The sequence below is a fragment of the Zootoca vivipara genome, chromosome 9, assembly GCF_965207765.1.
Source record: "Zootoca vivipara chromosome 9, rZooViv2.hap1.1, whole genome shotgun sequence".
Lineage (NCBI taxonomy): Eukaryota > Metazoa > Chordata > Lepidosauria > Squamata > Lacertidae > Zootoca > Zootoca vivipara.
Window position 1 is genome coordinate 56,895,266 of NC_142592.1, and position 14,836 is coordinate 56,910,101.

At 47.6% G+C, this 14,836-nt stretch overlaps 1 protein-coding gene across 34 annotated transcripts in view; it reads left to right on the plus strand.

Moving 5' to 3' along the window:
• CALD1 (caldesmon 1) overlaps window positions 1-14,671 on the plus strand; it is a 184,006-nt gene extending 169,335 nt beyond the window's left edge. For all 34 annotated transcript variants that reach the window (XM_060280022.2, XM_088676924.1, XM_088676927.1 and 31 more), the window contains 7 exons: window positions 383-426; window positions 521-599; window positions 1,791-1,928; window positions 3,363-3,458; window positions 5,162-5,242; window positions 5,409-5,442; window positions 12,227-14,671. In XM_060280022.2, the coding sequence (XP_060136005.1) occupies window positions 383-426; window positions 521-599; window positions 1,791-1,928; window positions 3,363-3,458; window positions 5,162-5,242; window positions 5,409-5,442; window positions 12,227-12,255 (501 nt within the window). In that variant the 3' untranslated portion in view covers window positions 12,256-14,671. The remainder of the gene's footprint in view (window positions 1-382; window positions 427-520; window positions 600-1,790; window positions 1,929-3,362; window positions 3,459-5,161; window positions 5,243-5,408; window positions 5,443-12,226) is intronic.
• Window positions 14,672-14,836: the final 165 nt, after the last annotated feature.

The following is a 14,836-nucleotide window of genomic DNA, read 5'->3' on the forward strand; positions in this document are numbered from 1 at the left end:
AAAATCCTTCCCTCCCTCCCTCCTTGCACGCTGGATTATTCGGCACAAAGATTCCAGACATGTCCTTTTAAATGTGCTTGTGTGAGGGAGTTGCTGGGTTTGTTTTATTGTGTATTTTAATTGTCCCTTCCAGCTCTACAATTATATGGTTCTAAGAAACTCTCATGCTTACAGAATTGCAGAATCCACAGAGGCCCTAATTAGCCATGACTTCCTTCCCCTCCACGGTCACCTCATCTTGTTGCGGTGGTGTTGTGTGTTGTGCTACTGTTTTATTTAGTGCATCTTTGCTGATGCACTCAGCTTATTCTCTTTCCACCAGGCTCTGTTGCCTTAGGAAACCTGGACTTTTATTTTACTTGACTTTTATTTTATTTTCTAGATAGAAGAACGTGCAGAGTTCTTGAACAAATCCGCCCAAAAGAGGTATAAGACCCTTGCTTTTACAAGAGCATTGTAAAAATTTGGTGCCCAGCAATAGGGACTAACATTATTCCATTTATTTAATTTTTTTACATAGTGGAATGAAACCTACCCACACAACTCCAGTCGTCTCCAAGATAGACAGCAGGTTGGAGCAGTACACTAGTGCAATTGAGGTGAGCTTATTGCAGCTTCAGGATGTATTGAGTTCCTCTGGTTGGCTGCTGGCAAGGCCCAGAAAATGTACTTGAGGCTCCAGGCCCAGGCAAGAGTAAACTTGGATGTAACACAAAACCATGGTTTGCTTAGTGAAATTGGTTAAACATCTGCCTACGAAGTATGCCTACAAACCCATGTTTAGTGTCAATAAACCCAAAACAGAAATCTCAGTCTGAAGCTGGTTTGTAAAGAAGAGCTTGAACTGTACTAACTACAGTTTGATGTAGAATCTGAATCTACAGATTATTGAAAGCCAGAGTTAGGGCCAATGCTCAGCCTCAAGAGCAGGCATCCCCAAACCACTGGTCCCGTTAGCTAGGGGTCATGGGAGTTGTAGGCCAAAACATCTGGCGGGCCGCAGTTTGGGGATGCCTGCTCAAGAGGCTGCTACACCATGAAGATGGGAGCGGACTTCAGAATTTGTGTGCTGAGCGAATGGGAAACAAAGGCCAGCCAGCAGCTCACAACCATAGTTTTCCTATTGTTTGTTTGGAAGAGCAAACCACGGTGTGAGTTCTTAACTATGGTATGGTTAGCACAATCCAGGGTTTTATGTTATGTCTGAACCCAGCCACACCCTCCCAGTCCCTTTTGTTGAAATCTTGGTTATTCTCTGAGGGCTTGCATGCTGTAACTTTAAGCTGGAAAGGAAGAACCGAAAGCATCCTTAGAGGAAGAATCTTTGCAGCTGCAGCATTGAAGCGGTGACGGCAGAGGAAGGACTAGAGGCATACTTAGAGCACGCTCTCGGTTCTCCCTTTGCAGCCTCAGCAAGTGAATTTGATGTCTGATGATTGGCAGCCGGGCACTCCCACACACCTGACCCTATGGCTGGATGCAGCTCCCTCCCTCTGCATCACCACCTCCAGACACTAAGCAAGCAACTGCATAGCTTTGCCTGACATAAATGGCACAGGAAAAACAGAAGTGGGTGTTGTCCACATACGGATGCCACTTCGCCCCAAATCCCTGGATGACCACTCAAGAGTGGATTTAATCTTTCTCTCGCCAGCAGCATTCACGGCAAAGTGCTAATCCCGCCCCCAACATGGCTATGGTGCTTAGGGAAACCCCTCCCACAGCTGCACCCTAGATCCCTCTGCAAATGGAATTAATTAAGGAAACATCATAGCTGCTTCTTCCTGCAGGGCACTAAAGCTGCGAAGGCTGCCAAGCCAGCAGCCTCTGACCTCCCAGTTCCTGCCGAGGGAGTCCGAAACATCAAAAGCATGTGGGAAAAAGGCAACGTGTTCTCGTCACCTTCTGGCACCGGGACGCCCAATAAGGTATGTGTTCCTCCTTCGAAGTCATGCACACGTTTGAAGCACCTCTGCTCTGATTCCAGATAGCGGTCAGGGCAAGGGAGGAAAGGATGCTTAGCTCCACTTTTTGCAGGGCTTGGGGTAGTGGAAACCTTCGCCGGTCCATGTCTATTAGGCATTGCTGATGGATGGAGAATCACAAGTGGGAAGAGGGGTGTTGCATTCAGGTCCTGCTTGCAGGATTCCCAGGGGCACCTGGCTGCTGACCACCGTGAGAATAGGATGCTGGACTAGATGGGCCACTGGCCTAATTCCTCTCCTTGTGATCTTGACCTGCACTCTGCATCTAAATGGCAATGGGGACTCTCCATTGCACAACCCCCCCAGGACTACAGCATGTGCTCTACGTTTTGAGGACACATCACTTCAATGCCCACCACTTCTGTGAAGTTGCAAAACACAGGCTTGCAAAACAATTATATTTCTATGCTGCTCTTCATTGGAAGGAATCCAAAAGCGGCCTACAAACAAGAAGTAACATCACAAACACAGCATAAATCATGTAGAATAATTAACAAATCATCAGTAGAACAATTGCAATCTATAAAAAGACTCTTATCAAGGCTGCAACTAAGAAATAAGCTAAACATTGCAATTAAAGCAAAGGTCATATTATGTTAATAGCAAATCGGCACAGCGTTTGTAATAATAATAATTTATTTGTACCCCGCCCATTTGGCTGGGTTTCCCCAGCCACTCTGGGTGGCTTCCAATCTATAAAACATTAACAAAATAGCACCAACTAAAAATAAGCTAAGCATCACAATAAAAGCAAAAGTCATATTATGTGATTAACAAATCAGTGCAGCATTCATAATGTATAGCAGGCATCCCCAAACTGCAGCCCTCCAGATGTTTTGGCCTACAACTCCCATGATCCCTAGCTAACAGGACCAGTGGTCAGGGGAGATGGGAATTGTAGTCCAAAACATCTGGAGGGCCGAAGTTTGGGGATGCCTGATCTATAGAGCAAAATAATAATAATAATAATAAAAAGCTTCCCTAAACAGGGCTGCCTTCAGATGTCTTCTAAAAGTTTGGTAGTTGTTTAACAAAATATTAACAAAATAGCAGCAAAACAACAAAAACTAAGCACTGTTCAGTTCATACACAAACTCTCCACACTTCCATGCCTCATAATCTTTCACTCTGTTCAGCTCATTAGAATAAGCATACACTTTATGCAGCTTGCTGTTCCTCCTCTGGAAACTGCTCCCTTATGGAGGCTCCTAGGGCTGGAGGGAGGGGCAAGGCAGGTGGAGAAAGCCATTACCTGCTGGCCAACTCGGTGTCCCTCTCCCCTCACTTTGCTTTCAGTCCTAAATCCTTACCCCCCCCCTTTTATAATTCATTTTCGCATGCAACCTGTAATCACATTGGGAAATGAATGTTCTGCAGGAAACAGCTGGGCTAAAGGTCGGTGTCTCCAGTCGCATCAACGAATGGTTGACCAAGACCCCAGAAAACAGCAAATCGCCTGCTCCAAAACCATCGGTGAGTGCTTGCCCTTCTGTTTACAGTAGCTTCATCCTTTGACCATCAAACAGCTCCAGTTTAACACAGCAAGGTGAAATGCCGATAACTTCCTGCAGAAGCGAGTCCAGAAAAGAACAAATTCTGCACACAATGGGAACAAGAAAGAACTCTGGGACTATTTAAGTAGACATTACAGGCTTCGTATTCTGGTGGTGGTAGGGTTGCTTGACCCTCTTATATGGAGCCAGCTTTTCCTCCTCCTCCTTGCCATCACCACATACCCATGGCACGTGAGCATGGGGACAGTGCCTTGCACTGTGAATGGCCAGAGCAAGGAAGGAACCAGTGCAAGATAGAGGCTGTAGGGGATCAAGTCAGCTAATTCATAGACCCTGCAATTAAGAAGGGCCATTAATCCTAATAGTGGGACCTTTATGTTTGGAATGAGTGTCTGCCCAGTTTCCAGATGCTAAAGACGAGAAATAGGTGATGGTAGCAGCCACCATTCGTTCCTGGTGGCCAGTTTTCCTAGAACAGAGATGGGGAATCATGTAATTGTAGAGTTGGGAGGTGGTAACCCCAAGGGTCATCTAGTCCAACCCCTTGCAATGCAGGGAACCGCAGGGCCAGGGCACCAAATGAAGCCATTCAGATCTGTCTGTATCCAGCCCTTTACCAGTCCCTGTCCTTCTCTATGCTGTCCTCGAGCTCTTCTGCTTGCCTGGAATGTGTCCTTGAATTGTGAAAATGCCTCTTGCTTGCGAGGATGTAGAAGCCTCTGACTTTTGCATGGCTGAAATATAGCTTACTGAGCAAAGGTATAAAGTCATACCTGATGCTCCACCCACTTTTGCCTATGGCCCCACCCACTACTGGCATACGCAGCCCCCCCCCCCCAAGGAAGATTGCCCTTGATGCAATGCAGCCTTTGCGCTGGAAAGGGCTCCTCATTTTCGGTCACTTTGTATGCTCTTCTCCATCTCTGGTCAAAACTCCTTGCTGGATATTTGCAAGTACACAGAGAAGTAAATTTCATGCATCATAAATCGGCACTGCAATTAGTCTGTGGGCGTGTGCAAGAGCAACAGAAGTGGATCGAGACTAACCTGTCCTTTTCTCCAATTCATTCTCTCTTTCTCAGCTGATTTCTCTATTCACTTCTCTCTTTTCACCATCACCTCCTTGGCTGGATTCCAGGCACCTGCTGTTCTATTCTTCTCTTGGACTGGCTGTTTTCTGTTAAACTAGTCAGGTAAATCTCTTTCTGAGCTACCATCGTGCTAAGCCACAAAACCGTAGTCCTGCAGACCCAGTCGTAACCAGGCTTCCATTCATACGAGTCCTGTTTATTTCAGTGGGGCCGTTTTCAATAAATGAAAGACTCGTGGCAGTATACGTATATGAAATTGGTCTTAAGGGGTCTAAATAAGACACAACTTTGTTTGGATCTAACTATGCCATTGCTTGCATCATGGCATATAGCCCCTCTCCCTTCCCCTGAGCATCCTGCCCCAAACTGCCTTGGGGTTCCCCCAACCTGCTAGAGCAGGGGTTTTTTGGAGTGGGACCATATGGGGGGAGCGGAGGGGAGGGAAAGTTCTATTGCACAAACGGCAGTCGTGCCACTTGTGTAGTGACTTAATTGGATAAAACCCTTTCATTAACTGCTTTCTCTTTTTCAAACTTCTTGCTTTGTTTCCCCATCTCCTTTTGTGAACTAGGACTTAAAACCTGGAGACGTATCCGGCAAACGTAACCTCTGGGAGAAGCAGTCAGTTGAAAAAGTCACTTCCCCCACAAAGGTAAGAGGTCGCAAAGAGCCACCTCTGTAAGCTCAGTATTTTTCATCTCTTTATACCTTTCTTCTGAACAGTATCTATTGGAAATAAACATGATGCTATTATTATATGTGCACAGAAATAACCTGACCTGACCTTTCAACTTTGTGCTTCTTCTTCTGTAATTCAGGCGACAGCGGCCGGCAAAAAGTCAGAGACCAATGGCAAGTGAAACAACAATATTTTTTGGGTGTTCGTGGTGTGAGCGTGGTTCCGGGGTGGCTCTAGTTTGAGAAGGGGATTCCAGGAATGGTGTCATAAGTGAGGGAGCACTTTTGATGGGGCAGGGTTTACAATTTATAATAATAATAATAATTTATTATTTATACCCCGCCCATCTGGCCGGGTTCCCCCAGCCACTCTGGGCGGCTTCCAAAAAAAACAGAAATTCTAAAATACAGAAATCCATCAAACATTAAAAGCTTCCCTAAACAGGGCTGCCTTGAGATGCCTTCTAAAGGTCTGGTAATTGTTCTCTTTGACCTCTAGTGGGAGGGCATTCCACAGGGTGGGTGCCACTACCGAGAAGGCCCTCTGCCTGGTTCCCTGTAACTTGGCTTCTCGTAATGAGGGAACCGCCAGAAGGCCCTCGGAGCTGGACCTCAGTGTCCGGGCAGAACGATGGGGGTGGAGACGCTCCTTCAGGTATACCGGACCGAGGCCGTTTAGGGCTTTAAAGGTCAACACCAACACTTTGAATTGTGCTTGGAAACGTACTGGGAGCCAATGTAGGTCTTTTAGGACCGGTGTTATGTGATCTCGGCGGCCGCTCCCAGTCACCAGTCTAGCTGCCGCATTCTGGATTAGTTGTAGTTTCCGGGTCACCTTCAAAGGTAGCCCCACGTAGAGCGCATTGCAGTAGTCCAAGCGAGAGATAACTAGAGCATGCACCACTCTGGAGAGACAGTCAGTGGGCAGGTAGGGACTCAGCCTGCGTACCAGATGGAGCTGATAAACAGCTGCCCTGGACACGGAGTTGACCTGTGCCTCCATGGACAGCTGTGAGTCTAAAATGACTCCCAGGCTGCGCACCTGGTCTTTCAGGGGCACAGTTACCCCATTCAGGACCAGGGAGTCCTCCACACCCGCCCGCCTCCTGTCCCCCACAAACAGTACTTCTGTCTTGTCAGGATTCAATCTCAATCTGTTAGCCGCCATCCATCCTCCAACCGCCTCCAAGCACTCACACAGGACCTTCACCGCCTTCACTGGTTCTGATTTAAAAGAGAGGTAGAGCTGGGTATCATCAGCATACTGATGGACACCCAGCCCAAACCCCCTGATGATCTCTCCCAGTGGCTGCATATAGATGTTAAAAAGCATGGGGGAGAGGACAGAACCCTGAGGCACCCCACAAGTGAGCGCCCAGGGGTCTGAACACTCATCCCCCACCACCACTTTCTGAACACGGCCCAGGAGGAAGGAGCGGAACCACTGCATGACAGTGCCCCCAGCTCCCAAGCCCTCTAGACGGTCCAGAAGGATGTTATGGTCGATGGTGTCAAAAGCCGCTGAGAGATCCAGCAGAACAAGGAAACAGCTCTTACCTTTGTCCCTAGCCCGCCGGAGATCATCGACCAGTGCGACCAAGGCAGTTTCAGTCCCATGATGAGGCCTGAATCCTGACTGGAAGGGATCCAAATGGTCCGCTTCTTCCAGGCGTGCCTGGAGTTGTTCCGCAACCACTCGCTCAATCACCTTGCCCAAGAATGGAAGATTTGAGACTGGGCGATAGTTGGCCGTATTGGCCGGATCTAAAGATGGTTTTTTAAGAAGCGGTTTAATAACCGCCTCTTTCAGCGGGTCTGGGAAGGCTCCCTCATGGAGAGAAGCATTTACCAACCCGCGAAGCCCATCGCCCAGCCCTTCCTGGCTAGCTTTTATAAGCCAGGATGGGCAAGGATCAAGGAGACAGGTGGTTGGTTTCATTCGTCTAAGCAGCCTGTCCACATCCTCGGAGGTAACAGATTGAAATTGATCCCACAAAACTTGACTAGACAGGACTCTAGCACTCCCCCGCCCCGGCCCTGCTCCCACGGTGGAGTCTACCTCTTCCCGAATCTGAGCGACTTTATCTGCAAAAAACTTTGCAAAATCATTGCAGGAGATCATGTGGCCCGTACTGGGCCCGGATGGAGCAGGTGGTTCCGCTAAATTGCGAACCACCTGGAAGAGTCTCCTGCTGCTGTTTTCTGCAGATGCGATGGAGACGGTGAAGAAGGTCCTCTTCGCCGTCGCCATTGCCACTTGGTAGGCTCGAAGTTGAGCTCTAGCCCGTGTCCGGTCTGATTCAAAATGAGTTTTCCGCCACCGGCGCTCTAGCCGTCTCAACGACTGTTTCATTGCCCTCAGCGCCGGGGAAAACCACGGGGCTGTCCGGGCTCCATGCAATCTGAGAGGGCGCTTCGGAGCCAGACAGTCAATAGCGCTGGTTAACTCCGCATTCCAGCGGGCCACCAGGGAATCAGCTGAAAGGCCATCGACATGGGATAAAACATCCCCTACCACTCTTTGGAAGCCAATTGGATCCATTAAGTAGCGGGGGCGGACCATCCGAATCGGTCCCACCTCCCTGCAGAGGGGAAGGGTTGCGGAGAAGTCCAGTTGCACCAGAAAGTGATCTGACCATGGCACTTCTTTTGTTTCGCTTTTACTTAATGTCAGATCACCAACATCCATAGAGGTAAACACCAAGTCCAAGGCATGTCCGCGGCTATGAGTTGGGCCAGACTTATTCAGGGACAGCCCCATGGTGGCCATGCTTTCCACGAAGTCCCGAGCGGCTCCTTGTAAGGTCGTGTCGGCATGGATGTTAAAATCCCCTAAGACAACCAAGCTAGGTGTCTCCAGGAGCACATCCGACACGACCTGAAGCAGCTCGGGCAGGGAATCCTTGGTGCAGCGGGGAGGTCGGTACACCAAAAGGAATCCTGTACTGCCTCTATTGCCCAACTTCCAGAACATGCACTCAGAGAACTGGGTCTTCCCAATAGGACGCCTGGTGCAAACTAATGACTTCCTAAAAATCACTGCAACCCCCCCTCCCCGCCCAGATGGCCTGGGTTGCTGTGCATAAGAGAAACCTGGTGGGCAAGCAGCGCCAAGAACGGGCCCATCGGCTTCCTCCAACCAGGTCTCTGTCACACATGCCAGGTCAAATCCTCCATCCACAATCAGGTCGTGAATGGCGGTGGTCTTATTCATCATCGACCTGGCATTGCACAGCAGCACCTTCAGGTCATGTGGGTATCCCTTGCTGATTCCAATATCCGTCCGGTCAGGACCAGACCTGGAGGCAGGGATAGTCCTCAGACAACGACTAAGTCTGCCTCCTCGGTAATGACATGGTCTGGTCTTAGCGTAACTCCTCCTCCTACCCGTGACCACTGAGATTGGTTGTTCCAGTGCACACCCCCCTGTGGAATCTGCCCCAGCCATTTTGCTTGCTGGGACCCCCTCCCGGGCAGCCCTGACCCCTCCCCTTAAAAACAAAATAAAACCTCTGTAAAAAACAGCAAGAACTCAACAAAAGAAGAACACAAAAAAGACAATAAAACAATAAAACCAAAAACAATAAAAATTACAAATACACTAAAATTTAACAGATTCCCACACCCAACTAAAAATCCCTCCCACCTACCACCCCAAACACAATAAAACAATAAAACCAAAAACAATAAAAATTACAAATACACTAAAATTTAACAGATTCCCACACCCAACTAAAAATCCCTCCCACCTACCACCCCAAAGAAGATAAAAACATTAAAAATTCTTTAAAAAGCATTTTAAAAAGGACTCTGTGCTGTTTCAAGTTCCCCTGGGCAGCACCAGCAGCAGAGCGGCGGCAGCAGTCCTTTATGAGGCCTTCCAGGCCCCGCCCTAAACCAGGTGGAGAGAGGTAGGGACAGGGCCTGTGGGCACTCACAGCAGGAGAGAGTCCTGGGCAGCACCAGCAGCAGAGCAGCGGCAGCAGTCCTTTATGAGGCTTCCAGGCCCCGCCCTAGACCAGGTGGAAGGAGGCAGGGACAGGGCCTGTGGGCACTCACAGCAGGAGAGAGTCCTGGGCAGCACCAGCAGCAGAGCAGCGGCAGCAGTCCTTTATGAGGCCTTCCAGGCCCCGCCCTAAACCAGGTGGAGAGAGGTAGGGACAGGGCCTGTGGGCACTCACAGCTGGAGAGAGTCCTGGGCAGCACCAGCAGCAGAGCAGCGGCAGCAGTCCTTTATGAGGCCTTCCAGGCCCCGCCCTAGACCAGGTGGAAGGAGGCAGGGACAGGGCCTGTGGGCACTCACAGCAGGAGAGAGTCCTGGGCAGCACCAGCAGCAGAGCAGCGGCAGCAGTCCTTTATGAGGCCTTCCAGGCCCCGCCCTAAACCAGGTGGAGAGAGGTAGGGACAGGGCCTGTGGGCACTCACAGCTGGAGAGAGTCCTGGGCAGCACCAGCAGCAGAGCAGCGGCAGCAGTCCTTTATGAGGCCTTCCAGGCCCCGCCCTAAACCAGGTGGAGAGAGGTAGGGACAGGGCCTGTGGGCACTCACAGCAGGAGAGAGTCCTGGGCAGCACCAGCAGCAGAGCAGCGGCAGCAGTCCTTTATGAGGCCTTCCAGGCCCCGCCCTAGACCAGGTGGAAGGAGGCAGGGACAGGGCCTGTGGGCACTCACAGCAGGAGAGAGTCCTGGGCAGCAATTTAAGATTAGTTTGGGTAAGAAACAACATTCTGTATTAGATAAATAGCCCCAATAGCCTTTCTCTGATAGTGGAGGGAGATGTTTGGTTAGAAGAGTCCAGGTTAACAGAGTAGTAAAATAATAATAATAATAATAATAATAATAATAATAATAATAATAATAATAATAATATATTATTTATACCCCGCCCATCTGGTTGGGTTCCCCCAGCCACTCTGGGCGGCTTCCAACAAAACATTTAAATACAGAAATCCATCAAACATTAAAAGCTTCCCTAAACAGGGCTGCCTTAAGATGCCTTCTAAAGGTCTGGTAATTGTTGTTCTCTTTGACCTCTGGTGGGAGGGCATTCCACAGGGTGGGCGCCACTACCAAGAAGGCCCTCTGCCTGGTTCCCTGTAACTTAGCTTCTCGTAGCGAGGGAACCGCCAGAAGGCCCTCGGCACTGGACCTCAGTGTCCGGGCAGAACGATGGGGGAGGAGACGCTCCTTCAGGTATACTGGACCGAGGCCGTTTAGGGCTTTAAAGGTCAGCACCAACACTTTGAATTGTGCTTGGAAACGTACTGGGAGCCAATGTAGGTCTTTCAGGCCCTGTGTTATGTGGTCTCGGCGGCCGCTCCCCGTCACCAGTCTAGCTGCCGCATTCTGGGTTAGTTGTAGTTTCCGGGTCACCTTCAAAGGTAGCCCCACATAGAGCGCATTGCAGTAGTCCAAGCAAGAGATAACTAGAGCATGCACCACTCTGGCGAGACAGTCCGTGGGCAGGTAGGGTCTCAGCCTGCGTACCAAATGGAGCTGATAAACAGCTGCCCTGTACACAGAATTGACCTGTGCCTCCATGGACAGCTGTGAGTCCAAAATGACTCCCTGGCTGCGCACCTGGTCCTTCAGGGGCACAGTTACCCCATTCAGGACCAGGGAGTCCTCCACACCTGCCCGCCTCCTGTCCCCCACAAACAGTACTTCTGTCTTGTCGGGATTCAATCACAATCTGTTAGCCGCCATCCACCCTCCAACAATAGTACTATGTTTGCCATCTAGTTTCAGGTGCTTTGGAGTTGAGGTCCTCAACCATTTTTTAAAAAAAATTGAGGTGGCGTTTTTCTCTTTCCTTTTTAAGGGGGGCTTGGTTGAGTAGGGAAGTTGCTGCTATAAGGGGAGTGGTACCTATGGTTTCAGTATGATGGATCCTCTTCTTTCTCCAAGTCTTTTTTCACATTATTGGCTTAAAACAAGAGGTGGGGAACCTATGGCACTCCAGATTTTGTTAAGACTCCCAACTTGCACTGTAATCAGGGCCAGTGGTCGGGGGTGATGGGTCTTAAAATTTTAACATTCCTCATTCCTTAAGTGTTCATGCTTTACCCTTTTGATAATCAGTTAGCAGGTAAACAATACAGTGGATATTATTCGAGTTACAAAGCAGCAGATGGAGTGTGGAAGTGATGGCTAACTACTTCCAGACCTTAGAGTGAGCAAAGGGTATTGCTAATAACTGTCTGGAATACCTGGGCTCTTTGCAGCCTTTGCCGATTCAGCATCAGAACGCTGAATCAGCACGATGGGGGAGAAATGTGATTCAAGTTGCATTTAGAGGCCACTAATCCAAACTGTTTTTTTAAAAAAACACACGTCAACCAAAACAGAGCCACACCAGAATTTGTTCTCTGAATTTTGCAGGGCACTTTGCCAGCCAAGTAATAATGTGCACAAAAATGCATTATATCAGGAAAAATATAAATACAGTGATGCCTCGCAAGACGAAATTAATTCATTCCTTGTTTCGTTTTGCGAAAATTTCATCTTGCGAAGCGCAGTTTCCCATAGGAATGCATTGAAATTTAATTAATGCGTTCCCATTTGTCTTGTGAAGCACAGCCATAGAAAAATTCGTCTTGCGAGTCACCAAAAAAAGTGCGAACCCCTTTCGTCTTGCGAGCTTTTCGTTGCGCGAGGCATTCGTCTTGCGATGTACCACTGTATTAAGAGAAAATATGCTTCGCAAAAGAAAGTGTGTATTAAAAGTCATTTGCCCTAAAGTGCTGCTGAATTTTCATGGGGAGTGTTAAAAACACCCAGTGTGAAGAACTGAACTTAAAAACTGAGAAACTACAAGAAACCAGAGCTTGACAGATTCACCCATGCCGTGATCAGCAGTCTTTGTCACAATTTAGGATTTCTTGGTTATGCAAATAGGTCAGAGGAATGGCATTTTATTGTGAATCTATGCCACCCCCTAACTTCTCTTTCTTTCAGCAGGTTTGAGACAATTTGAAAAGGAACCCTAAGAAGCTCACCAATGATGCTGGACCAACTCGGTTTTTAATAACGGAAGTGCTAAATTTGTCCCTTTCCTTTTATATATATTTATGTTTGTTTACCAAAAGGCCTTCGGGGGTGGGTGGGAGGGAGGGCATTGAGGGTCCGCTGTGTTTTTTGGTGCATTATCCCATTTTTTTAAAAAAACAAAAGACACCATGTATATTAGCACTGTATTTAATAATCAGCCTTAAAGCATTCATCCTAATAGTAGTGCCTTCGAACAAGAGCTTTATTCTTAAAAAGAAATCCACGCTGTGAAACGAGAGACACTTCTACTGAGTAGCTCTAACCAATTGTGTGTCTGAGCAAGGCTGTGTTTGTGCCGTAGAAGAGCAGCGCCCTCTAGTGTGTACACCTCCCAAATGCAGTCCTAGTTCAACGGAATGATGCTTAGGAATAGGACTGCATCAGTCTGGACCACTGAGGGGGCGAAAAAATTAAAAGCATTTGATAAGTGGGTTTTAAAGGCAGAGGTGTAAACGACCTATTTGCCGCTGGCTCCTTACTGAACAGAGATGGGTTTGGCGTTAATTCCCTGTTGCATTCTCCCTCGGAAGCCCACGATTTGTGCATCTTCCCTGGGATGTAATCGCATATGGCATGGGTACATCACACCGATGCTCTGTTGCAACAGTGCCTGGCCCATTAACAGTATTTTTAAAAATATTGTTTTGCAGCAGGGCCAGGGGAAATGTGGCATGAGGTCAACCACACGGCAGGAGATGAGAGGAGGCAAGTGATTCCTCCGCTCTGCGAAAATGAATGCCACTGGGGAGACCACAGAAAACGGGCCGCTGTGGATCCCCCACAAATTCTACCCACTTCCACAGCTGGATTGAGCCCTGTTACTTTTTTCTTTCTGCACTTTAGATTGAGGCATGGAAGAAATACCTTTTGCTGACAATATATATATCCTGTACTTTGCCCATGTCAAATCGGCACACAGTTGAAACCTGCTCTGTACTTTTAAGGTATCGTTCCTTTTCCCCGTTTAGTTTTAAGTTAATAACCTAAATTTGGATTATTGCAGTTGACAGCGGTACTGATAGCTTTTTTTCTCTCTCTCTCCTTTTTGTTGTTGTCATTTTGGTTACTTGCAATTTTAGAATATATGCATATAGCTTTACAAAAATTAGCTGTAAGGCACTACTAATGGTAGAAGGCTTTTAATACCCGCTAGAGTACTATATTTAGTTATAAACGTACATAACTAGCCAATATCACAACTTTTTTGTTTTTTACAAAAAAATACACACTTTTTATATTAAGATTTCATAATTGCCATTAAGCACGTGGCAAGAGAAATATTAGATTTTTTTTTAAAAAGAAAGTATCAGATGCCTTTTAATGGGTGATTAAAAGTATAGTTTTAAAGAGTGAGGGGGTGGGGTGGAAAGGGTATTAAGCGTCAACATAATGTCACTTGTATAAAACTATGTAGCTAATTTATATAAAACTACCGTAATTAACACACACGAGAAACGCATACACATTGTTGGCAACACACTATTTCTAACTTACCGCACGCTAGATTTGCCCTTTATCAGGTCTCTATGCATCTCGGTCTCTCTTAAAATAGGCATAGTCCAGCCACTTGCAGATGCACCCAACACCTCTGTCCTTCCTCCCCCTGGCCCTTGGTCAGAGGTCTAGTGCCATAGAAGGGCCTACGCACACCTCCGGCTGAACGCTCCAGTTATTTGTACTGCAGGGTCAAAGGCCAGCTGGGTTGTGGGGATGAAGGGGGCTCCATTGAACCCTGTGCAGACGGACGTTCTCTCCGAAAGAACAGCAGCTGCATTGGGTGCATTTTGGAAGCGGGAGTGTTGACGAAGGGGATGCTCACGCCCCCAACGCTTCCTCCCCAAATTCCTTACTTACAACCATATTATTTGACTTGTGTATATATATTAGCCACAAGGGTGACAAAAGTTAGGTTTGAATTTACATTATCACACGCGGTTCTGCTTTTACACCATAAATTAGACGGGTGGAGTAAAAATAGGCAACTCGGTTTACGGTTGTTCAGGTTTTCTGGCCCACTTCTCAGATGCAAATTATAGCCTGGGAACGGTTATTGCCTTGTTACTGCTTTTTTGTTTTTGTTGCCTCCATCTGCCGTTTTTATTATAAAAGTTAAGGTTATGTGGCACTATCCAAAGGACAGGTCCAGTGCTTTCCCCTAAAACCGTCTTGTTTACATATTGAATTTCACTTGGGCTTTCAGAATGAAATCATGCAGTGAATGGCTTTTGGATCCGCCTGTTACTGTTTGGTGGTGGTTTGTTGTTTTTAATACACTTTTTGGACTCTACATTCAAGTATCTGCAATAAAACCAGTATGTTGAACCTGCAATTCACAATAAATGCAGTATGTCTACCCGGTGGTTGGGTATTCTCTTCTCTGCTAAATAATTTAAGGTACTGATGGTGTGTGTGTGTGTGATTAGCCCCCTTCTGTGTGTAGCCATGGGGTCTGCTGTGCTGTTGACAAGAAAGGGTCACAGGCAAGAGGCTGCTCCCAGTGTTCATTGGATGAGGATAAAC